The following is a 26,149-nucleotide window of genomic DNA, read 5'->3' as shown; positions in this document are numbered from 1 at the left end:
TACAATAACACTATAAAAGGAGATTTCCATCTACAAACGGAGATATGTGATGCTTCATTATTCTACGTACTTTTCGCTACTGTTCATTGCTACCATTCCACTGAGCCAGATACTAACTTGAGTGTCGGAGGACTAATATCAGGATCCTTCCTGGCCCGATACTAATGTTCCCGATTTTATAGGATAACAAAGAATCTTCTTCCGATCAAATATCAGAGCCATCGTAATTTTTTTTTCCCATCAACACCCAAGTCACGTTTATAATATACCATCTTCTTAGCTTTAGAATATGATAGATGTGAAATAGCTAGTAATTAGTAAAATCCTTAATTATCCGAGAAATTCAAAATATAATTTATATACATTAAGAGTATATCTTTCAAAAATTTTGTTATATTTGAGATTTTTTTTTTTTTTTTTTTTTTTTGAGGATATGATAAATTGTCCTTTACTCCCGGAAAGTAAACAGTCCGCTAATATTATTATCGACTTCCGTCGCGCGCTTCGTTACATGATCGCGGTTCGAATCCATCGCCGCGTTGAATCGACGGACGCGAATGGAAATAACTCCGTCGGTGAAAAAGGACGCGGTTATAAATTAACATTAAGATAATAATGGGGGAAAACAAAGGAGAAAAGCCTCCGGTCACGACAGCCCAATTTGTCTTCCATTCTTCCCCACAAATCCTGACTTTTTTTTTTCCAGTTCTAATTTTTCAGATCTGAAAATTGAGACCCCTTTCATCATCGCGAAGAGCGACTGAGGGTGATGCCTAAATCTTTGTAGGAAGGATCTCTGCCTATCTCCTTCTTTTTTGGCTCGCCTTCAGGCGGCTTGTGTGCCGATCTAGATCGGCTACGGTCCTTCTGGGTTCCGAATCTCTTCCGCGGACGAGATGCCTGTAGCGGCATCCGCTATTTACTTCCTGAATCTACGCGGCGATGTTCTCATCAATCGCCTTTACCGCGACGATGTGGGGTGAGCAAGCGTCTATCTTCACCTCCTATCGATTTCCAGTTTCTGACATTTTAATTAGCGGAGATTCACTGATACGCTGTGATTTTCATGTCTGCGTGTCGTATCGGTGATCTTATGAAAAATTGCCACTTTGTTTCTCTTTTTTGAGCTCGCGTCTACTGAAAATGGATTTAGGAATTATACATTTTTCTTCTTTTTTGAAAATATGATTTTCGAATCGTGGCCCGCGTAAGTGACCTTTCTATTTTCAGAGTTTGGGGGCTGGTTTTGCTAAAAAATTCAATATTTTGATATTATGAACTCTATTCAGCGGGAATATGGTGGATGCATTTCGGATTCATATCATGCAGACGAAGGAACTTGGCACATGTCCTGTTCGCCAAATTGGAGGCTGCTCCTTTCTCTACATGAGAATTAGTAATGTATACATAGTGATCGTTGTTAGCGGCAATGCCAATGTTGCTTGTGCTTTCAAGTTTGTTGTCGAGGTAAGCTGCTTAATATTTCCATTATTCGTCTGTTATCCTAGGGATATCTTTATTGGTACAGTATTTTGATAGGCAATTAAGTTTCATTGTTAAGAGTAACAATAATGTGTAAAAGGCGGTGTCCAACGCAATTAATTTAACTTCTATTAACTAGGTGGTGCATAATAGATCTTCTCTGGGTTATTAACTTAAGTATGTGAATTAACAATATGTTTCCTCTTTCAACTAAATTTAACACTTGCAATTACGGATTCATTTTCATTCAACCTTAGTGTGAGATATCCTTAATTTTTTCCTTTAGGAATTATCAACTTGTTTTCATCATTATTTATAATGAATTCGATGCTTCAAAATGCTTCAAACTTCTGAGAGTTATACGCAATATATCATGTTCTTTGTTCTTTAAATTAACAAAGAATATATGGGATAATGGACCACCAAAGTTAACACCTAAGGTTCAGTCGCTAACAAACTTTTGTCAAGGATAAGCTTAAATGTTACTTTTTAGTTTTTTCCGTATTAGTTGTTTGATACCTTGGTGACTTTGCTATATAGTGGTGACAAAAAGGCGATTCGCTCGCCCCAACACCTTCGCCAGCCCGTCCCAGCCAACACGGAAGAGGTAAATTACAGATGGCCACTAGCCTTGGGCAGTTGAATAGCGACTTTGCTATATAGATATGGCTATTAGGGGACAATTTTATGTGTCTGCCTACCATCTAGTTTCTAGTAAGATATGTGTTGTGATTGTTATGTACACCACTCCTCACTTCATCGTTTTAGTGTCTTATTAGAGAATCTTTGTGATAGCTTAGTTTAGTCTCACGTATGGGTGAGTAATTACTATTAATTTAGGTTTAAACATTTTGGGCTAGTGGTTGGGTCTTACAAGCTAATGTGGATCTATATGGCATGGCAAGAATTTATGCAGTTTGGAGATTCAACTCCTACTCCATAGCCTATGATGCATTTGGTACGTCAACCTCGTGAATCCATTAAAATCACCCGTTCAAAAGGTAATGGAGTAAATCTCTACAAATGAGGTTACACCTTACCTTACAAGATATCACAAGTTTGATCGTTAACAGGGGATTTCACTCACAAATATCTCATCTCTCCCTAAGATGTAAAATAATAGACTAGGAGAGACTAAATTACCAAGAGCTTAATGATTGAAGTCTGCCAATCCTTGTCTAATATCTTGAAGAATTTTAGGCACTTGAGCAATATAAGTGAGTATAGATAATTCACAAGTTTTTTTGTGTGACTTTTATGCCCCAAAACTCAGTAGGAGCTTATATAATAAGTCCTCTAACAAACATATTCTATTCTCCTCCAATTGATTAGACGACCTAAGCTCTCTTCTATCTTGGTTATGACCCTCGAGATAAGCTACCTTTCAGGTGACTCTTTGTTTTCCAATTAGGGGTCATTTATTAACTCTAACCTCAACATTTCACCCCTTTGTCATACAACAAAACAATTAAACATTTGATAAATCATGTATATTACATACATATCACAAAGTTGTAAACTAAGCATTGTGATTAAACAAGAAAACAATCAAAGCATTAGCTAATGTATATCAAATTCATGTTAACATGGCACATTTCTATTCTATGATTTTTCATGATTATAACTTTAAATATGAAATAAGCCCTTAAATGACAAAAAATATATCAAAGCATGGGAAATCATATGTATAAGCATGATAAATATCTTAAGATCATTTTTTCAAAGTGTGATCATGTGATCAAATGTAACTATACAAATATTTGAAGTTTCAATAAGCATAGTCATGTCATTATGTGCTAAAATTTAAGTTTAACATGCTCTGAGTGACTTAAGTAGTCTAAGCTTGTTGTTATGATATTTTGCAAGACATACAAATATTAAGAAAAAAAAAATAAGCTTGGCATAATGAACAGGAAAACTCATTTCTGAATTGGTATTATCATTCCAGTTGACTACAATAGCAGAAATAAAAAAAAGAGAAAATTAGACCATGAATGAACTTATTTTATTGTACCAATTTGTTTTCAAATGGTCTTTATTTATTTGCTTCACCACCTTGACATTCTATAGTCAGTCACATATATTTCTCTTTATTGTGCTAATTCTGTATGTAAATGGTTCCCTACAGTTATTAGTTATGTTGCACTTCCTAAATATATATCCAGAAGTGATTGACATTGTGTAATAACTTTATATTACCAGTTGTATTAGAGCTGGTGATAAAACCTTCTAGCAAAATAATTGTAGTTCTCTCTGTTTAATCTTTTCCTTGGCATGTTTTCTTGGTAACATTTGGGTTTCTTTGCAAATAATCAGGCTGTTGCATTATTTAAATCATATTTTGGTGGTGCATTTGATGAAGATGCCATTCGGAATAACTTTGTTCTGATTTATGAGCTTCTTGATGGTATGCACTGCTTTTCTGTTGTGGTACAATTCTTGTAACCTGTTAAATCATATTTTAGTTGAGTTATTTCATCCTCATGAATTCATTTTTGAAGTTACTTAAGAAGAATTCTAGAAGAAATGTTCATCTTTATTTGTATAGTCATTGGCATGCGTCCATTATCATATGATATGACTTTTCTTGCATCCATGATCCAACAGGTCTTATAGTGTGTACAAAAGGATGGATCCACGTCATGTTCACTCATTGAAACTAAACTTTGAATTGGTTTTTATGCAGTTTGTTCAATTATTATTGTTATTATTATTTGTTTCATAAGTTCTTTCCCTACTACATCTGAAAAGAAATTATTGTTACATCTGTATTTCCACTAGTAATTGTGCAAGGAAACCAGCTTCTCTGGTTAAGACTGTATATACTTGTAGGGATTTCACCCCTACTCTGCATTTCTGCAAATCTTCTGGACTGAGTTCGTTACATTTGATGGTTATAACTTATAACAGGAAATGATGAGTGATATTAGTTCATATATTCTTGGAGTTTTGGTTATTGCCTTGAGAACTTTGGAGAGGAGACTTGGAAAATGCCTCTAATTAACTGGTTGGTTAAATTGGATTGCTATTCTACTTTATCATGAGTTATGACCTCATACATCTTTAGTAAATATGCATCATTAGATTGGCTTCCCCGTGCTGGTCATAGCATACGTTAATTGTACAATGGTAAGAATATTCTAGCTTATTGGATCTTGAAATTTGCAAGAGATTATAAATGCCTAGGGAATATGCTACTCTTCTCTAGTTTAAGGAAGAAAGAAGCCTATCAAACATCGAATTAGAAGAGCTAGCAATTTTATGTTTGGAAATTACAGAAAGAAAAAGTGTGAAGGCACCAGGAAAGGTGTTTGAATTGATAGGTTGGGGTCCTTCTATGCATGATTTTAAATCTTTCTCATCTTGCCCAATACAAATAAGAGGAACTGTTCTTTGTATTAGTCCACACTGAGACTCATGAAAACATGATGTTCTAAGTGAGGAGCTGACACACAACTGGAACTACATCGGACATTGTTCATCAGCTACAATCTTAGTAGGGAAGTGTTGAGGACAGGTTGGCAAGTAACATTGGCAAGCAAGAAGCATCATTTCCCCTCCAACTTGCATGTGTTATGCATGCCACCAATGTTCATCTTGAGCCATAATCAAACTCTCTCTATGAGATTCATAGTTGCATTCCTTATAGCTTTTTTCTTTGCAGATCAAGCGGAATAGCTTTTTTCTTTGCAGATCAAGCGGATTCGGAATTCTCTTTCAGTGCATAATTTGTATTCATGCGCTTCATATTAACTTGGAGTTTGCTCTCAGCAATATAGTCATGCCTACCCTATCACATCAATCCCACAATCCCACAAGTCTCATGCAATTCTCATTCAATCTTATTTTAGGTCTAATGGGATATCAGAATTTTTATTTTTAAAAAAACACACAATTGTTATTACTAAATAAGCTTCAAAGATATTCATAAGCTAACAGCATATACAAGTTCTCAGTAAGTTGTGATAGATACATAACATATCATTGTAGCTGTGTATCTCTATAACGTGGGTCATGATATTCTCTTGTTTGTTTCTCAGAGATTATGGATTTTGGATACCCCCAAAATCTTTCCCCTGAGATTTTGAAGCTTTACATTACTCAAGAAGGAGTTCGCTCACCATTTTCCTCTAAGGTGAGATGTCAAAGTCTCCATTACTTTCTCATTGCCATTTTAGTTATCTTAGTTGCACGTTCTATTAGTTTGCCTGAATTAGCAGAAATTGTAATTTATTCACATCCATGTTGTGCTATTTTTATGCAAACTCAGCCCTCAGATAAACCTGTCCCGAATGCAACTCTCCAAGTTACAGGTGCAGTTGGTTGGAGACGTGAAGGTCTTATGTATAAAAAGAATGAGGTGATCTTATCAGACCTTTATGCTCACATCTCTCTATAAGAAATTCTAGTACTAATGACAATATGTTTCAGGTCTTCCTGGACATTGTTGAAAGTGTTAATCTTCTTATGTCCTCCAAAGGTTTGTATTTGTATGTTAGCCTATCTCATTCATCTCTGACATCTGTTTATGCTTTTCAGGTAGTGTTCTACGTTGTGACGTGACTGGAAAGATTCTCATGAAGTGCTTTCTTTCTGGGATGCCTGACCTTAAGTTAGGATTAAATGATAAGATTGGTCTTGAAAAGGAATCACAAATAAAATCCAGGCCTATAAAAAGGTAAAATAAGTTTTGCTAATGCCTTGAGAAATGTTTCCAGTGTCTGTCTACTCGAGTAGTGTACTTCCCCAAGACAGCTTACCAGTCAGAGCTTCCCAGGGTCTTTAGCATGATGGTATTTCAAATTTCCAGATACGCTTAATTTTCAATAACAATAACAAAAATGCTGTAGGGTTAGAATCAAATATCACCTAAGTTAGGAGAGAAAAAGGGTTTGGGTTTACAATCAAATGTAGATGTTTTAATATTTTACCTTCTTTTTATGCTATCGATAATTCATTCGATATGTGAAAATTTTCCACTTTGCATTTAGGCTTTTGATCTTCTATTTGATACTCATAGAAATCTTTTTCCATTCTTTATGCTGATAAAGCAGGAATTTTTTTTGGAAGGTTAATTATGACCTTAAGAAATTAACTGGAAATGTTAGTCATATGCTTTTCAACAGTTGCAAAGTTTTCTTCACATCTGTTGTAGCTTCTTTTGTTTTTATGAGGCATACTAATTTGGTAAGATCATTTAGTGTTAACCAAAAGATGCGCAGCTCTTTTGCATCCTAGTTTAACCTTTTTCCGCATGTTTTCTACAATAGTTTAACATCCTGTTTGGTGTAACTTAGATTTTCTTGGCTGAATTTAACAATGTTTCATTTTTTTCTTTTCAGTGGAAAGACCATAGAACTAGATGATGTCACTTTTCACCAATGTGTAAATTTGACGAGGTTCAACTCAGAAAAGACCGTCAGTTTTGTGCCTCCTGATGGTGAATTTGAATTGATGAAGTAATTTTCCTACTCAATTTTTAATAGTAAGATTTGTATTTGGCTACAATATTCTCTAGATCACATTTTGGTTTAGTACATAGGAGGTTTATGTTCATTTATTTGCTAATATTCACTAACAAATGTATTTTTTGTCCTTATCAACATAAATTTGAATGTACCTCTTAAAAAATAATCAATTTGCCTTTTTTTTAATTAAAAAAAACAGTCTCATAATCATTTGGACTGTGAAATTATCTAATTTTTCGTTCGATTGTCTCTACTTGTATGAGTGAGCCTTGGCAGAACAAGTTAGTTCACCGCTGTAACTTAAGTGACTACATTTCAGATCACATAATTGATTTCTACTATACTTGGGAAATATTCCACAAATTGACTCCAAAATCTAGCATTTGGAACTTGTGGCACACAGATGATGACTGACACTGGTGTTTTAGTTTTTTTTTTAAAAATTTGTGCTTCACTTATATTGTGATTGTCTTGCCAAAATGTTAAGTGTGCCTTAAATTACATGCTACATGTTTTAGTATTGCTCTTTTCAGTTGGGTCGTGAATCGTAATCAAAGTAGAGAGTTTGAAAAATCTCACCCAAATAAACTGTCTTAAAGAAGTAAATTTCTTTGTTTTCTATTTTGGATATAAGAATGCTTCAGACAGTATATTGTCTATGTACCTTGAAACCACCTCAAGATGGTTGTTAACATAACCTTTAGGTATCGCATAACTGAGGGTGTAAATCTACCTTTTCGTGTGTTGCCAACAATCAAGGAATTGGGTAGAACACGGATGGAAGTAAATGTCAAGGTTAGTTGTAAATTGAAACTCTACATTTATGATCTTCAGTTTACTAATTTGTGTCTTTACCACGATATTCAGGTTAAGAGTGTCTTTGGGGCCAAAATGTTTGCTCTTGGTGTTGTAGTGAAAGTTCCAGTTCCTAAACAAACTGCAAAAACAAGTTTCCAAGTAACAAGTGGTCGAGCCAAGTATAATGCTTCCATAGATTGTTTAGTGTGGAAGTAAGTTTTGCTATTACTCCACTTAAAATTGATGCCTTCGTATTCATTTTTGTTTCAGCATCTTTTGCAATTTGCATTGTGCTGTAAATTGATGCACTACATGCAACTGTCATCTTAAAAGAGTTGAACATACAAGTCCAATATAGACTTACAATTAAATTTTGTAGCCAGAAGTAATGTTCATTCAGTAGAAAAGAAAGCTGTAAAACACAAATTGTGCATTTATTCTATTTATTTAATGCAGGAAAATGTTGAGTCTTCATTACTTCTCCCTTGCTAGTATAAAGGGGTTGCTCTGTGCTCTCATGACTAGTTCCCTACCTTGTAATTTGGCAGTAGTTATAATTTATTCTGTCTTTCTGCAGTAGAAGTTGGTATATCATTTTGCAAACTAATAGCATTATAGGTCTTTCAGGTTTGAGAATTTGTTTGAACTAGTGCTGCTCTGTTTTTCAGGTTGTGCATTTATACAAGGTATTGCGTGCCTTTAAGTATGAGGCTGAAATAGAATTTGCTATTGCTTTCGATAGGCAATATGACTTGCTCTAATGGTTCTGATAGTTTCTTATTTTCTTAGGCTATTTCTTATGCTTATAGGGTTGTACAACTTCAAATGAAGAACTCAAGTAGCTTTTAAAGTTTTAGATCCTTTTAACAGCCTCTCAAGTCCCAAGCAGCTTAGATTATGTAACAAAAGCTTAATTTAGCTTGGTGCCAACCCATTTCATTAACCTGGTAGCTTCCCTTTATTCCACAATTAGTCCTTGTGGGTGATGAATGGATAAATATTTCCTATCAATATTTTTTCCTTTTCAATCCAGAATCTTGTCCAATGTGTGCTTGCTCTGGGAATTGGTTATTTTGAAAAGCTTATCAAAATTAGGTGTGAATTATTGTGGTTTGAGTGAGATTGTTTTTTGGTTCATCCTCACAGATTCCAGACAATTGTGGCCTAGTAACCATATCCATGGTCCTCAGCAATGGCCAGCTCTGATAGAAATGAGTCATCATAGATATAAATTGACAAAATAATAGGAGGATCAAAAAAAGAAAAAGATGTAAGAGAGGAGTTGAAAACGGTTCAAATTAAATTCTCTGCGTTTTGTCAGTCATTTTCTCCATTTTTCTTGCGATTACCATATTTACATTGCTATTCTGGTGTCATTGCCGTGGCCACCCCACACTTATATATTACCAAACAGAAAACTGTCTCTCCCCTTCAAGGTGTCAGGTATAGATTTTGTTTTTTTTTGGTGGGGTGGGGAGGATGGATACCAATTCTGTCATCATGAATCAAATTCTATTCAGTGTATACACTAAGCAATTTTCAACTTTCCTTTCTTTTTTAACCCTGTTCATCTAGTCAAATATACTACACAGACATTCAAATCACATGGAAGGGCCTTTTGTCAATCATCCGTACAAGTTTACGTGTAGAGAATCACCTGATTGTATATCCTGGCACTTCCATTAGCAAACGTTCTGTATTGGCTGAAAATATAAGTTAAAATATTAAAAGAGCTCTAACTAGAATCATTTAGATAATTCAAAGTGATGTTTGGAATGGGTAAAAGGCTCCTCACTAATTTATTACCAGATAATGAATTATAATAATGTAAAAAATTTGGATAGGAATATAAAATTTATATAAAAGAGACTCAGATGCATTAGCCTCTGTAAATACAAGGTCTTTATTTGTGACATTTGCTCCTTGTTGGGATTTACTATTTGATTCAGTCTGTTGGCATCATAATGTGATTTAAGTTGTACAGGAGAAAATTATTTTTCTTGCAGACAAATCTTTTGGCATTTTTTCTTATTCAAAATTATAATAATGTTTAGTCAACTCTCACACGGTTTGAAATGTCGTTTCGTGCCGCCCGGCACGAATGGTTTTTATCGTTCCGCCGGGCGGCCGAAACCGGCACGGGAGGCGCCCCCGTCTCAGCAGCGCCGGAGGAGACGCGGGACACCTCCGTCGGCGCCGGAGGAGACGCAGGACGCCTCCGGCGGCGTCCCGCGACGCCTTCGGCATAGAAGGCGTCGTGCGCGATGCCTTCTGCAGTGCCGAAGGCATCGAGCGCGACGCCTTCTGCGGCTTCGAAAGCGTTCGACAGGGTCGCCGGACGCTTCCGGCGACCCTTCCGGCGCCGCCGGAGGCGTCCGGCGACGCTTCCAGCGTCGTCGGACGCCCCCGTGGGATCGCCCGAGATCGTAGCGGGCGCGATCTCGCTTACGCGTACGCGATTTTTTTTTCGGTTTTTAATAATTATTGATTTTATTTAATTAATTTAAACAATTCCCAAGGATGTGTGGAAGATGTGTGTATTTCGAAGAGGTTTTTATAAACCCTAATTAAATTATCCTAATAAAATAAATAAAAAATATATTTAAAATTAAAATAAATTAAATAAATTTTATTAATTAATATTCTGAAAAAATAATATTTTAAATTTCATTTAAAATTTTTAAAAAATATATAATAATTCTTATTTATATTCTAATATATTTTTTATTATTTTAAATTTCATTTAAATTTTTTAAAAAATTATAATAAATTATATTTATATTCTGATAATTTTTTTACTTGATATTTTTTACTATTTAAAAAATATATTATTTAATTAATAATTAATTAAATGAATAAATAGTTAATTTGTATAATTATTATTAATATAAAGTAATATCTTGTATTAATTTATATACTTATTATTATTATTATTATAATAGATACTTCCATTTTAATTTGAATTATTGATATATCAATTCTATTTAAATAAAATTATTTTTTCTAACAATATTAAATTATACAATAATTGAGAACTTATAATAAATCAATATACAACTTATTTTTATATACACAATAAATATATTGATCTTATAATTACTATAGATAAATAAAAAATACCGAAACTGTATCGGCACGGCACAATACGATACCAAAATTATATCGTTCCGGTCTGAGACCGAAACCTCGGCACGGGTCGAAATTTTAAACCTTGAACTCTCATACTAAAGTCAATCTGACTGATTGTGCTGGGACATTGAACTTCTTCTCACCTTTTTGTCATGATAATTTGTGATAGAGTTAGTCAAGTGCATTCATTTTCACACATCCAAATCTATTTATGGTGGATTGATCTTCGTGTATTTACAATTTTTATTATCTTTTTTGCAAATGCCCTTTCCAATTTTTTTTCATTGCTCATGCTATTGCAGACGCTTCTTCATATGAACATGCTTTTGATGGGTTTATTATCCTTATGTTCAATGGCACTAGTTGGATAATAAGTTGTGGGGAGTCAATAATGCATGGGTCGCATGGTTTGCAATTTCAATAACATGCCTACACAATTGAACTATTGTTGGTTATGATTCTCTTTCTGATTAATCTAGAAATCACTGATGCTGGCCCCAAGGCTAATGTAATTAACCATTATAAATTAAATAGTTATGGGTTTGTACTTTTGACCACATGTAGCAGTGTCATCTGGTGTTTTTCTCATCTACAAATTCTCAGGGCAAGGAACTATTGCGTAGTGTATCTGTTGATTATTTTGACATGCCCAGATTCGCTTGATCAAACCAAGGCTTTCGAATTTCTGTTTGCCAGTACATGCTCTAGTTTTCCTTTCATTTTCATTATAGATTCTTACCCTAGCAAAATTCAACTGATATATGTCATAAATGCTTCAGTTGCAGTTTGGAATTCTAGGCAGTTATACATAACTGTTTATTTTGTAAGGACCTGTTATTTTTTATTTTGAATCATTGCTTAATTAGAAAAATTTTGACTCTGGATTTGATAACAATTCAGTGTAATGCTAAACTTGCAGGATCAGAAAGTTTCCAGGACAAACTGAGTCAACTATGAGTGCGGAAGTTGAGTTGATTTCAACAATGGTGGAAAAGAAATCATGGACACGGCCACCTATTCAAATGGAGTTCCAGGTTTTTTTCAGCCTCTTATTCTTTGCCCATTTCTGATGCTCAAAATGCCTACTTTTTTCCAGCTAAAGTTAATTCTCTTATATTAAACTTATATCTTGCACTGGTTAAGAAGTTATTTGTCAATTAGACACTTATAATTTATTGGAAAAGTTGAGTATCGTCAGGATATCACCATTAGCAATTTTTTGTTGCTGCAAGCAACAGGTAGTGAGTGATCTATGTTCCAATGTAAGGGCTTGAAACTGTTTCTCACTATTATACTGTTTCAATGGCCATAGCCATACGCCTTTCTCAGCACAAAAATGAAATCAGGAGGAGGGATGAAATAGTAAGCTTATATCAGAAAGTCTGATTTTAAAAAGATCAACACGATATATTGCTCTCTTATGTCTTACGAAATAATGAAATGGATTTGTTAAATAATCAAGACCGTTCTAGCAAGCAAACTTATGTATATATTTGGTGTGTGTATTTATTTATATGATCTTCCGCGTGTCCACTATGATGCGTAGAATTGGAAATCTGCATCCACTTGAATTCGAATATGATTAATCATCCACAGGTGAGTGAAGTAACACCACTTGAACCAATTGTCAGTTCACTCGAACCATCAGAAATTCTTTTGCTGCAAATTCCCAGTTTGTTCTATGATTCTTTTTTTTTTTAAAAAAAACTGATACATAGAGACACTTCTTGTATAATTTACTGCAATCCTGAGTATCTACTGTCACGCACTTGAACTGTCATAGAACGAGCACAATTGCCTGCCTTCTGAGATTTCACATTTATATTTGTCGTTTTCCATTTATTAAAGCATTTTGATTCTTTGATTACCTTAGGTTCCAATGTTTACTGCATCAGGCCTGAGGGTCCGCTTTCTGAAGGTACATAGTTGATTTATTCCACAACCAAACTATCTGTCATCATTCTTTTCCTCACTACTACCATAACCTTTTCTTTTTCCTCTAGGTATGGGAGAAGAGTGGGTATAACACAGTCGAATGGGTTCGTTACATCACGAAAGCAGGATCATATGAGATCAGATGTTAGTTTTTGATCTGCTTAGAAACAGATAGAGTGTGAGCTTTGGGGGGCGCCAAATGATTTGGATATTGATAACTCAGCAGTGGTTCAGATAAGATGATACAATTGTTGTTTCACATTGGATCCTTCTACAAGTTTGAGCTCCAATATATGTAAAAATGTTGAATGAAATCCATTGAACAACCCATCTGTATTTCCATAGAAAAAAGCTATTCTTTTGTATGATTTGACCTTTTTGGTGTTGTCCTTTTGGACTTGATTGTCAGATGTTTCAGTTGGATAATAGTGAGTGCTGTTCGTCATGAGATTCATCCGAAATTAGTGATTATGGCATTGTTGTCTGATGGCTTCACTTTGTGAGAAAGACACTGAAATACTCTGTTTCTGGACAAATTTGGTATATGATCATGCTGGAGACTCAATTTTATTATTTAGGATATAAAGCTCTTGAGCTTCTTTCCATTCAAAATGAATAATTTAAGATAAAAAATTATTTTATTAAATTTAGATATCTATTTTTTAATAAATCATATAACAATTTTTCTATTTCTTTTCTCTTTTCTATAATATTTAGAGAAATAGAATCTATTCTCTAAATTTAAAAAATAACTGTTCATAAAGGTATAATTTAAGAAATATATAGAGTAGTTAGATGTAAAATTTTTTTAACTATCTTATTGAAAATTTTTAGATAAAATTTTTAAATAAAGTATCAAATGTAGATACTCTTAAAAGCTTCAAAGAGCGTTCATGTTACAATGGTCGACCACCGAAGAGACCATATTTAATGGGATTAAATGATAATTATTTGTTTTCCAGTAGTAAATTTACTTATTGGCTGCGTATTGGAAAGGTTGAAGATTATGGAAGATAGAAATCATCTCTAAATTTATTTATTTATACCATATTTAATGGGATTAAATGATAATTATTTGTTTTCCAGTAGTAAATTTACTTATTGGCTGCGTATTTGAAAGGTTGAAGATTATGGAAGATAGAAATCATCTCTAAATTTATTTATTTATAAATTATTTTTTATAAAATTATTTTAGTACGGAAATAAATTGTTTAACTAGTCTTATTCTTGAAAAAAATATCAATTTAAATTCATCTCAATTTATTAATAAGAAATAACTATATTCAAAAAATATATATTCACAAGAAAATTATCCTATAATTTTATAAAATATTTAACAACATAAAAAAATAATCATATCGATAAAAAAAGTTTAAATCAATATTTAAAAAATATAAAATATTAAGACAAGAAAAAATTCAATGCATAAGTTAAATCTTTATCAAAACTAATTTTATAATACTCAAAAAAACAAAAAAACGGAGGAAGGAAAAACGTAAATCCAATACAATTACTCTTATAGAAGGAAGGGGAATCCAATTAACGCCATTATAATGATTTTGTTTCAAATCTGGAGATGGATGCAGCACCAAAAATGTGAAGAATTATTTAAATGCTGCTATTTCATCAGCATTTATTGGTGAAAATCAGAAGAGAATCCTACAACAATAATGAGAGAATGCTACAACTACAACTTACACCAATTATTGCAGGCATCAAAACCAAAGTATGAAGCGCATTGGGATTTACCAGGTTCTTAAATACAAATGAAATATAATTCCAAGTAATAGCTGTAACGGAGATACTCAAGCTTCTATTCGATTAAACAACAATAGCTACATATAGATCAAATGTAAATAGGAAAATTGTATAATAACCAAGTTTAAGTAACATCCCTGAGAAAAACGCATACCCTGATATGTTTCTAAACCTTACAACTTCTTGAATCTTGATGTTTGAATCAATCTTTGAAGTGGCTGCCAATAATGCATACTAATTCAACTAAAGGATTCTATCTTGAAGATCATAGATAAGGCTGGATGCAATGGAAGTCAACTTCTTGCCCGTCTCCCCAGCAATGTTTGTGAGGGAAGATAAATCCTGTGATGCCTAAAAGTACAAACGAGCACATGAAGTAAATCAAGAGAGAATATACTCCAAAAAACAATGACACTTGTAATTGGATCCCTAAACACCAATTTGATAACGCCATTGGATTGACAAAAAATTTCCATTGAACCACCTGGAAAAACCAAGAACCAGCAAGGCCACTGGTTCACCCACCATTCCAGTTTGGGAACACTGCCCATGAGAGACCATGAATGAAACTTATTGAAGTCTCTTAAGACGGAAGGCAATCTCCCTCTTAATTTAATTATTTTTTTTAGCTTCATGGAAATCCTCGCTCATGTACTCACCAATTTATTAGCAAAGTGAATAAAACAACACCTCTAATAGTGTACCTGGAAGGAGATACGGTTGATGAGATCAGCAGCAGTCAAATCTAGATTGGAATTTTCTTCCGTACCATTACCAAACAGCTCGGCACTTGAAATGGCTTTGGAGTCCTACGTAAATAAATAAAATGATGAACTCTTCAAATAATAATAATATAAACAATAACCCATCAACTTCTAACATAAGTAAAAGAGAGGTAGGGATGAAGTCTAAATTATGTGAATCTCAATCAAGAAGATCAAGCTTGGTATTCCAAACCGTTCACCAGGATATTACTAAATTATCAAAAAGTTTAAAGCTACAATATAAGTTAAAGAGTGATAAGACCATGCCCATCAGAAGATTACACGAGGTGTTGCTTACAAGAAATCATATATCCAATTATCCAGTTCTAAAATCTAAACAATAAATAGGTTGGGTTTTTGTACAACAAAATAAGCTTTTGAATTAAGTGATTACCCATTAATGGCATCCTAACTCAGGCTCACCCCACTACTATATTCTATTACGGGTTTGTGTTTAGTAGTCTACATGAGCTTAAGCATTTGGAAATAGCAGTTACCTAGCACTTGCTCATGAATCTACAGATTCTCGTGTCACACAACTTTAATACAAGTTATGCCTGTATAAATTATACATACCGTGAACCTTTGAAGGGTTCTCTGTGCTTCGTTCTCACTTGCATTGTTTTGATCTCCAAAGAATTGGGCTGAAGAAATTGACTTGGCATTCGAGAATTTCTGCCTTGCTTCATTACTTTCCTGAAGTTGAAGACCATAATAAGAGTCAACCATATTCCACAATAGAAGTGTATAATGGCAATATAATGAGCAATCGGTTGAAGTGTAGAAAAAAGATGTAGATATTTTGAAAATTAACAAACGGACTCAGATACTCTTAAAGGACTCAACTATTCTTAAAGTGTATCCAAACTAATAGTTGAGCATCCACGTTAATTCTTATAACACAATTTTTCAGCTTAAGATATAGAACCATGCAGCATTCACATATTCTGCTTGAGGATGCAGTTTGGCTTTCATGGTAGTCATGATCTCAAAGCCCTACCCAAATTTCGGGCTGCTTCAGTGTCTTTCAGGGTTAGTTCTCATTTCAATTTGTTTTTGTCTACTATTTTTCAAACCAAAGTTGGAACAGATTGGTTGTTTATTTTTCTTCTCCAAGTACAGAGAAGCATAAGAGCCATATCATAGTAGAATATTATGAAATATAATCATAGAATAGATAAATAATGGTGGAATAGATAAATAATTACCCTTGATTAATAGATATTTGATCAGTTCAAGAAAAATATTAACTCACAAATACAAAAGATGGTAATGGCAAAGAAATGTTTGATCAAAGTTTATTAGCCATACCTAACTATTTGAGTAATAAACATCATAAGATAATTTATAACATTTTACTACAGGACTTAAATCTTACATAAATAATTTAAACAAATATAAATACAGCAATATCAACATAGTGATAAAATATCTGAGCAATAGTATACCTGCACCTTCGATGAAGTTGAGCTTGCCTTTTTCTGAAACCCACTGTCTACTCCAAACTCTGCAAAGAAGCTTGAAGATTTTGGCGGAGCAACATGTCCGATCACTTGAGCACCTCCAGCATTATTCTCAGTTCCATTGTTCTCCACATACTCAAACCGAGAAGGAAACGATGGAGCATCTGTTATCTTTGATTTAGCTAAAGATGTTGTAGCAGGAGCTGGTTCTTCAGGCTTCTGATCATATAGACTTTCATTTGGCTGAAATATAAACATTCAGAAAGAATAAGGTTCATAGTCAAAAAAGATATTAATGTGATGACACACTAATATCAAAAGGCAGATCATGAATCAGAAGTTATCTAACCTTGCATCTTTAATGTCAATACATGAGGGGATTAGAGAAAGTAACATTTCAAAACATAGGATTTCAAGTACGGAGACATGAACAGAAAACAAATTTTGTCTTTCAGCTTAATAATACATGAGGGTTTAAAGAAAGTTGATGGAATGCCAAAGTGCAAACACCCAAAGTTTGTTGACTAAATCATTTATCAAAAATAGTCACTATAACTTATGTCTTTATTCTCTATTTGTCACATGTACGTACATAGCATCATTGACCACCTTGTTAATCATTTACAACCTTCATAGAAATTAATAAAGGATATTCAACAAAAAGTGCATTTTTTTTTTTTTTTTTTGGTGTAAAGCATACTAAGTTTACTAGGGATCAGCCTGTGATTGAGAACATTTGAAGTAGCAGATTACCTTTGTTGTGAGCTTCCTCACACCAAGACCACCAGCCTTCCCTCCAGTCTTCCTTGAACCAATAGGTTTCTTGATAGAGGATATGACTGTTGAACGAATAGGAGCTTTAGGCGAATGTATACTTTCAGACTCAGACTTCTCATCATTCAAACTGTTCATTGCATCTACAAGTTTAAGCTCAGGCAATCCATTTGTGATATCAGATGAAGCAGATGGTGCAACAGGCGATGAAGGGATAGCATTATCTTCTGTGAAGCTTTTCAAAACTTCCTTTGAAAGTATCTGCTTATACAACTCAGCAGCTCTAGATGTATACTTTGCATCAGTTTTACCACCATCAGCCCACCCATGCTGCTTAAAGAAAACTTGTGCACGATTGTTGCCTCCAAAAACCATTGTCTTAAGTTGCTCAGGAGTCCATGAGTCCAAATTTGTAGATCTAAAATAGAGGAATAAATTTCTTAAAATATGATCAAGTAGCATTTTTCGTGTACCAGTTCAAAAATCTAGTCAAACACTTATATTGACGTTATGACACTCCAGAGAAGCTTTGGAAGTTAAAGTTGAAGGTAATATAGAAGTTCATAAATAGAAATGTATATAGGGTCATAACATGATAGCTAATAAAGGCAATATCCTACATATGAAACTAACATATTTCTATACAATTCCACCTCAAACTAGAGTATCGATATCAGCTGATGCCAGTTTATTATAAAAAATAGAAAAAAAATCAAAATAATAAGAAAACAAGGAGTAGCACAAGAGCTAAGAACTTTTGAGGTGCAATGCTGAGTTGGTGTTTCAAAATGGAATTATTTTCCTCCTTGACAGGCAATAAATGGTTTTGATGGTGAAGCTGGTTTGATCTAACTTCAAAGCAGTATAAAATGCTTCCTTAAAAGAGCATATATTGTGCACTTAACCATGGATTAAAATACAAGTCCTGCCGCCAAAATTGGCGGTATTTACCGTTTCGGGATGGGATTGGCACCTAACGGCACCATGACCACGTGGTCGCAACGAGGCCGGTCATGGCCTTGCGAGGTCACGACGGCCTAGCGAGGTCCCCTCGTGCCACGAGGTTGCGGTGCGACGATGAAGACAAAAAAACCTTAGGTTTAAACTTTATTTTAATAATTTCAATCAACTCCCAGCTATAATATTGATAATCTAAATAAGCTTAATCAATCTTAATAATTATATATATATATATATATATATTAATTTTGAAAATATATAATAAATTTTGATTTATTTATTTACAAGCCTAACGATATCATTTTTTTTAGAAAATTATTTTATTTTTAGTTTTTATATTTTCCTAATATTTAGATTAATTTTTTATTTTTAATTTAGATATTTATATTTAAAAAATACTAAAACTATATCGGCGCATTATACCGAAACCGTATCATTTCGGTTATAAAACGAAACTCCGATATGACTCGAGATTTTAAACCATGCACTTAACTCTCCTCTAGGCTGGAGGTGGTAAATACACTACATAACTCATATGCAGCGTGCAAGATCCTATGAAAACTTATTTAATATATTTATATTAATAAAATTGAGTAATTTTTATCCAACAACATATAGTAGATAATCCATCCAATTTATAAAGCCACAGAGAACAATGTTAGTCATACACCATAAAAAAAAAGGCAGCTCGGTGGCTCCAATCAATGTAGGATATGGAGAAAGGTCGATCACATTGGGTCTAATGTGCAATCATACACCATGAAACCAAAAATATAAGAATATACAATAGACCGTATTGATTAGTAACATGCACATATCAAATATTTAGAGTGTATATTATTTGCAAAATAAATAAAAAGATAAAGCTTATAAGTTGCGAGCTGGCACATCAAAAACTTAGTTACTATTTCAGAATCACAAGAACTAGTTTTCTTTTAATGGACAAAAACCATCACAAAAGTTCTCACTAAGTTCAAAATCATCAAATAAATCAAACCAATTTTTTCTTTTCATCGCATAGATATCCCATCTAGCCCATGTACAAACATATACTTAACCCACATAGGCAACTGAGGTGCCTAAAGGGACTGGATGGCAACGAATCACCTAAATGGGCACCTACGCAGCCACCTGGGCCATTTTTTAGAACACTGCTCTTAAAAAAATACCATCATCAAACTTTGAACTTAGAAGTGGGTGGGAAAGGTCAGGGAGGCAATACAACCTACATTGAACTCTGGATATTAGAAATTAAAGATCTAATAAATCTTTAACAAACATCATGATGGCATTGAGAACCTTCTTAGATGTTCATAAAAATATTCCCAGGACTATCAGTGAGAATAAACCAAAATAAAAGAAACATCCAACCATGCTACCTTATCTTCAGCATTCTTAAACAGATGAAAAATAATATTGACTCTTTCATGAGAAACTAAGAATTTATCTTTACATTGGATCACAAAAATGGTACACCTGAAAATTGCTAAAACAGCAATGTGATAAACTTTGTGCTAACTGAGCACTCTTATTCCATCAATTTTGGGAGGGCAGATCCTCTGGTCTACAAAAAAGTGGACCAGGGGATTGTAGCCGTGATTTGGCCGCAATTGGTTGCGATCCCTCCCTGGGTTCACCATCCCCCAAGTTATAATTTGGGGGGGAGGCCCCGACTCAAACTATAACCTGGGGGGACGGTGAACTCAGGGAGGGATTGCAACCAATTGCGGCCAGATCGCGACCACGATCTGGCCGCAATTACAAGTGGTCCATCCCCTTGTCCACTTTTTTGTGGACCAAGGGATCTAGCCTCCAATTTCGGTCTTAATATCAAAATGTCTGTAATTTCTATTGGATCATTAGATAACTGTAGTAATAAGAACACTGGAAATAGGACAGGATATAATCACCTTGAGAGGCTAAACCTCCAAATCTCAAAGGCTATATTATTTCATTGATTTGTTTGATATAAAGAGAAAGGAAACCATAGGTGATGATTATGTATAGGCATCCAAGAGGGTTTCTTTTCTATGACAGAATAAAAAATCTCCATAAAATGAGGGAATAAATTATTCAATATGAATTAAATAAACACAATTCTCAATTAATAGGTAAATGAATGGCCTTTGAATTTATCCTTTTTGTGATCGTATCACACAGGATAGTCGATAGTTAGCAAGATTCCAGAGAAATGCAGAAGGATTCTGCTAATAGAATTATGACGAGGTGAGATATTGCTGTGAATTAATTAGGTTTCTCTGTCATAAAGTTAACGCACTACCTAAAGCTTCAATCTTCGTGAAGGCACAAAAAAGGCAAAATTTCTAAGGAACAATTAACTATCATTCATTAACCAAAACCTGTGAAGGAAAAAGATAACTACAGGAAGTTACACGCACAACAACTTACCTGACAAAGCTAACGTGCACGCCTAGGCTGCGGTGGACAGCGGAGCAATCGATGCAGAGGAAGATCCCATAGGTGACGGACGCCCAGGTCGGGTTCTTGGCGTTGCAATCGAAGCACATCTGCGGAGGAGAAAAAGACGCAAACCCGTCAGATCCACATCAAGATCTGCATCCCACGAACACCTCGATCGAGGCAAACAACTCCAAGAAGCAGGAGAGCCGGCAGCTAGATGCTTCCGCGCATCACCTTGTTCTCAGGCTTAGACTTGAGCTTTTTGAAGACGGCGTTCTTGTCGGTAAAGACCTCCGAAGCCATGGCGAGATGGAGAGATCTGGGTGATTTTCGCCTACGCTGCGCTTCCGATCCCCTTACCAGGTTCCGTGGTGAGGAGGATCAAGGAGGAAGCGAGGAGGAGGCAAGGGGATCGTTGAAAGAGGACGAGAGAACAAAGATGCGGTGGCGGCGGTGGTTCGGTGTTAGAATTAGACGGCACTTCGCGGCTGCGTTTGACGGCAAAAAACGTAAAAAAGACTCAAGAGTCCTACTTGGTCCACCCGAACGGCTAGCAGTTGTGACATAGCTTTTGGCACACACTATCGCTTGCTAGTTAGAGGTCAGTAGAGAGCGCTGATGGATCGCTTCTGGCCATCCACATGCGGCCCAGCCCAACTCTTATGGCCACAAGCTTGCGTCGGCCCTGTAAGCACCAAACTCCGGCTTCAACTCAAGGTGTTTGAGTCTTTGACAAGAGAACCGAACTGTTGTGGCCGTGGTTCGGTTAGACTCGAGTGAGGGTTTATTCCTTTCCCCCTTCTCGCGATAAGTAACCCCAGCCGATTTCTCCGTCTCTCGCTGCCGCCGCCGATCACGACGCTGCCAGCTGCAACGAGCGTCAGTGGCTGCCTCTTTCCGTTACGCTCGTACAACTTCTTCTTCGTCCTCCGTCCCTCGCGTCTCGCTCCCGTCGCCGATCGTGAGTTGTGCGATCGGCCGCAGCGGCCGGCGGTGGTTCGCCACCCCTCTGGCAGCCGGCAGTGGGGTTTGTTTCCTCTCCTGATCCTTATTTTCCTCGCTGTTCTCTCGATTTCTTACGTCTCTTCTCCTCCAACAGTGATCTGTGGCGATCGACACTCCCCAGCAGCGCCACTCCCCTTCTCTGGTGTCGATCGGTAATTCCTCTCCTCCATTGGCTTGTTACCGTTAAGCCTTTCTTTGGGGTGGCTCCTTGATCTGTGGGTATCCAAGCCGTTCTCTTCCCTGGGGTGAGTTGTGTGTGATCTGTTACTGCTCGTTTTGTTGCTAGTCATCTCAAATCTGATCTAGTGCTTGCATTTGTTTATCCGTAAAATTTGTGTTGTTCTTAGCTTGGATTCATCCCCACTCCTGGTTTTGGATAGCTTGTGGTGAGACTGAGTTGTGGCTATTCTTGTGTGCAGTGTTGTATGTTTGCAGTTTCAAGTAGTTTAATTGATGTTGTTCGTTCTAGTGTGATGTGTAGATCCATTGCTCTTGTTTGTCTTGTGTGTTGGATCTATAAAGCGTAATCGCTATCTATTTGATTCTTGCTGTATTGCTTGGTTAATTTAGGATTTTAAGGTTGTTTTGGTAATATTACTGTTTTAGTGCCTTATTTGGTTCTTTTTGTCTCAGAGAAACTAATAGAGTAGACCATAGTATAGGTTGATCTCGTTGGGAGCACACAATTTCTCTTAGAGGTAACAAATTACTAGGAGGCTTAGTCCACTGATATCAAACACCTAATATCATTAAAATAAGATCGTTGTTTGAAACATGATCATTCAATATTCTTTAACAAATGCAATTACAAGAGAAGAAAAAATCACTATTTGGTTCATTCATAGACTAACTTTTAGGATGTCAAAGGCTATAAATGAGTTGAGAATGTGTGTGCAACTACTGTGATATCAAGTAGGCGAGGCAAAGAAACTATGAAGATGGAAAGGAGCATTGCTAGCTCCCAAGAGTCAAGAGAGGGTTTTGTGAGGAGCAGAAAGGAAGAGCGAGGAGGCATAGTGACACTGATTCATGATCTGAACACCCGGATGAGCGATTTCTCAAAGAGGAGGAACATAGGAGTAGACAAGAGGAAGGAGGCTTGGCGGTGATGGCGATCACTTACAACATGTTGGAAATAAGGAAGAGAATGTGATTCTTAAGGGATGGATGACTCTCATCATATTCCTAGAAAATTTCAGAAATTTTTACATAAAAATCATGTAAATTATGATAATACACCCTTGGATTTCATAGAGTGCCCCACATACTTTATAATACTATGGTGTGACAAGGCATGTAGGCTATCGATGCAATCAGAACTGAGATGCCTCTTAAGTGATAGGGAGGTAATTGGCCGTTCGTAGCAGTGGGCCTGCCAGTCCAAAATTGCAATTTCACCAACTTGGAGTAAACGAGTTTTCTCTCGTTTTGTCCTTCGAACTCTCACACACAAACCAACAGGGGTAGCCGGGTAGGGCTTGCCTAAGTGGGAGGGTTTTTTTGGTCGATGGCTTGCCTAAGGTTCTTATGTAATTGAGCTTTCATCTCATGTAACTTAGATTTCTCTCTGTGGATGTAGAGTTGGGTTGAACCTCTTTATACCACTTGTTTTTCTTAGCATGGTGTTAAAGGGGGTCCTTGGTTGCTCATATGTTATGCCTTACATTTCTTATAATAAGAGAGAGAATGACTCCATGTGGCTTCTCTAGAATTGTTATGACATCCTAGGCATTCCGATGTTGATTTATGCAGGGTGATTAAAGACAAGAGTAAAGCATCTAAATGGATCCTATATACAGTTTCTAGGTAATTTTGATACTGAATGGTGGTGCTAGAGCAACTTCATCCTCAACAAGTGTCGGATTTGATCTGAGATTTGGTATTTTAGAGTTGCCCCACAAAAATTACTCGGCAGGTTATCCCTTGGTTAAGTTCATTCTTTTTCACCATAAGCTTTGCATCCATTGTTTCCTTTATGATTATTTGTTAAATCAATTTTCATTAAATAAAAAATTATCTCTTCCCCTCTAAGGAACACCGAGGGAAAATGTGTTTTATCCATTCCTTCTAAGCAAACAAAAATTGAGCAACCATTTCTTTCACCTCTCTGCATACTGTTTTTCTTTTAGGATATGCCTTCTTCCCTCTAAACTTTTTCTTCATCGTAGGAATCAGGGATTTAGTTTAGCAACTTCTATTCCTATATTACATTAGTATGTTTTTGCACGTTTAGTTATTTGTTTTGTTTTGTGCCTAAATCACATCCTTCTGTAAACCATTGTGTTTTTTTTTTCTTACTTCAAATCAACTGATATATTAAATTTATTACAGTTTCCAATAAGCTGATGCTATGAACTTCAGAGAACATGATGCTAAGGTGTAATGAAGTTCTCACTTCTATATTCTTTAACGAATATTCTTTTTTCGCAGTTTATCCAATTAGAATGGGAACAGGATTTCTATGGGCAACTGCTGAAGACTTGGCAAAGAACCGAGGAAGGGTACTGTCACTGTACCGTCAATTATTGAGATGCCTTAACTCCCCAGAACTCCCTCTCACCCATGCCGCTCGCCTTGCTAAAAAAGCAGAGGTCCGCAGCATCTTCTTGTTTGGTGCCGAGGAGCGTTCCCTCCATAATATTGCTGAGCTCATTGATACTGCTAATTACTCGATTTCCATCCTTAAGAAAGGTCGCCTACCATAGTATCCAAACGGGCTATTTAAAACTCCAAACTGTCTACTCGTCATTTCATTTTGACTTCATTTCATTATATGAAATCAGAAAATGGACTTGCATGATTTTACTTAAAATTCTACAATTTTGTTATACTTAGCTTTAAATGCTTGGTAATGTGAATAAGCTTCCTGATTTAGTAAAGCATGTGGATGCGCCTCTGAGTTGTCTTAAATATTAATGATGAGTTCTTTTTATTCTTACTTGGTGCTCCTGTTAGCCGATGTTCTTGCTATTTGAATGTGGGGTTAGCTTAGGAAACTAAAAAGGCCATAGTCAACACAAACTAAGATAGATATAACAAAGCGATCAAATTGAACTTAATCGTTCTTAATTTAAATAGACAATCGGTGCTTACTATTCGTATGGAGTGCGAAAGAACTTCGGCTCGATATTAACTGATCTAAAGTTAAATGCCTTGTTAGATGCATCTGAGCTCCCACATGTAATTAATTGTATCTCATTGTGGTGGAGACAGCTGGTCATATGGTAGGACCTGATCAAGGGCCATGTGGCATGCTCTCCGCATATAACCAAGGTGTGGTCTATGCAAATATCATCAATCTCTGACCTGTTGAGCTCATCCGAGCTGTTGAGCCGATCCAACCACCCAACTAGCTGCTGGTCCGAACTGTTGACCTGTTGACTTTCCAACCTCCCGGTATGTGGACGAATGTGACAGCAGAGTCAGCCTTGGGCTAGGGCTCCTGTCCAAGGTCCATAAATACCCAGGGGCCGATAAATATCTAGAGCCTTTGTCAAAGTCCTAGTTGAAGTGTCCACGATTCTCCTCGCCGAAGCACCTCACGATTCTCCTCATGGAAACCCTCCTTGTCACTCCTTCACTTTCTCACTGCGATGACTATGGGTCCTCTCTCAAAGGCGCCTTCTATGCAACTAGAATGCTAGAATGCTTCGTTACTTCACACTTCTACAAACCCTAAAAGGTCTTTTGTTTTGATCTCTTCGATCAAACCGTACGACTTTAGATTAAAGATAGGGCTTGTGCTCCCTCAGTGATCTCTTCTGTTCCTTTTTTTATGCGTAAATAAAAAAGGAACAATCGTCCTAAGAAATTTTTGCAATTAGGTGGCTTTCTGTCATGTATGAAGGGGGTAATAATTGATGATGAGCTTTGGGATTTCGGATGAGTTTCTGTAAATGCACTGTTTGTGCCGTTTTGGAGGTTTTGTGCCATATGTAGTTATTGTTTGCAGGATTATGGAATTTATGAAAAATCTCAAGGGCAAGGTGCTGGACATGAAGACAACTTTTATTTTGTTGAAATGTGATGCCACCAGAAATGTGGATATGTTGTATTTCATGAAGATTGGTTTCTCTAATATTTGTTTCTGAAGTTTGATGGCTTTGTTTGAATATGAGTTTCTAATTGTTGATAGGTTTTTGAAGTTTGATGGCTTTGTTTGAATATGGGTTTCTGATTGTTGATATGGATT

The 26,149-nt window shown here is 35.7% G+C and overlaps 3 protein-coding genes across 3 annotated transcripts; 2 read left to right on the top strand and 1 right to left on the bottom strand.

Moving 5' to 3' along the window:
• The first annotated feature begins 624 nt into the window (after window positions 1–624).
• LOC121977756 (AP-2 complex subunit mu) lies at window positions 625–13,276 on the top strand. Its single transcript, XM_042530191.1, has 13 exons — window positions 625–979; window positions 1,290–1,467; window positions 3,799–3,889; window positions 5,523–5,617; window positions 5,753–5,842; window positions 5,914–5,962; window positions 6,022–6,160; window positions 6,825–6,941; window positions 7,655–7,745; window positions 7,818–7,960; window positions 11,797–11,911; window positions 12,751–12,795; window positions 12,881–13,276. Exons 1-13 carry the CDS (start codon window positions 897–899, stop codon window positions 12,959–12,961), a joined length of 1,317 nt encoding a protein of 438 aa, XP_042386125.1. The 5' UTR covers window positions 625–896; the 3' UTR covers window positions 12,962–13,276.
• Window positions 13,277–14,535: 1,259 nt separating this feature from the next.
• LOC121977744 (probable ADP-ribosylation factor GTPase-activating protein AGD8) lies at window positions 14,536–21,498 on the bottom strand. The gene is made up of 7 exons (XM_042530182.1): window positions 21,187–21,498; window positions 20,941–21,059; window positions 17,551–17,989; window positions 16,783–17,040; window positions 15,911–16,030; window positions 15,275–15,379; window positions 14,536–14,921 (listed from the first exon to the last, which is right to left on the bottom strand). The coding sequence occupies exons 1-7, from the start codon at window positions 21,253–21,255 to the stop codon at window positions 14,814–14,816; spliced, it is 1,218 nt and encodes a 405-aa protein (XP_042386116.1). The 5' UTR covers window positions 21,256–21,498; the 3' UTR covers window positions 14,536–14,813.
• On the top strand, window positions 21,254–24,791 carry LOC122041903. Its single transcript, XM_042601771.1, has 3 exons — window positions 21,254–21,461; window positions 22,056–22,109; window positions 24,388–24,791. The coding sequence occupies exons 1-3, from the start codon at window positions 21,254–21,256 to the stop codon at window positions 24,660–24,662; spliced, it is 537 nt and encodes a 178-aa protein (XP_042457705.1). The 3' UTR covers window positions 24,663–24,791.
• Window positions 24,792–26,149: the final 1,358 nt, after the last annotated feature.

The sequence above is a fragment of the Zingiber officinale genome, chromosome 1B (assembly GCF_018446385.1).
Source record: "Zingiber officinale cultivar Zhangliang chromosome 1B, Zo_v1.1, whole genome shotgun sequence".
NCBI lineage: Eukaryota > Viridiplantae > Streptophyta > Magnoliopsida > Zingiberales > Zingiberaceae > Zingiber > Zingiber officinale.
The sequence above is the reverse complement of the archived record's forward strand: the minus strand, read 5'-3'. Positions and strand labels throughout refer to the sequence as shown.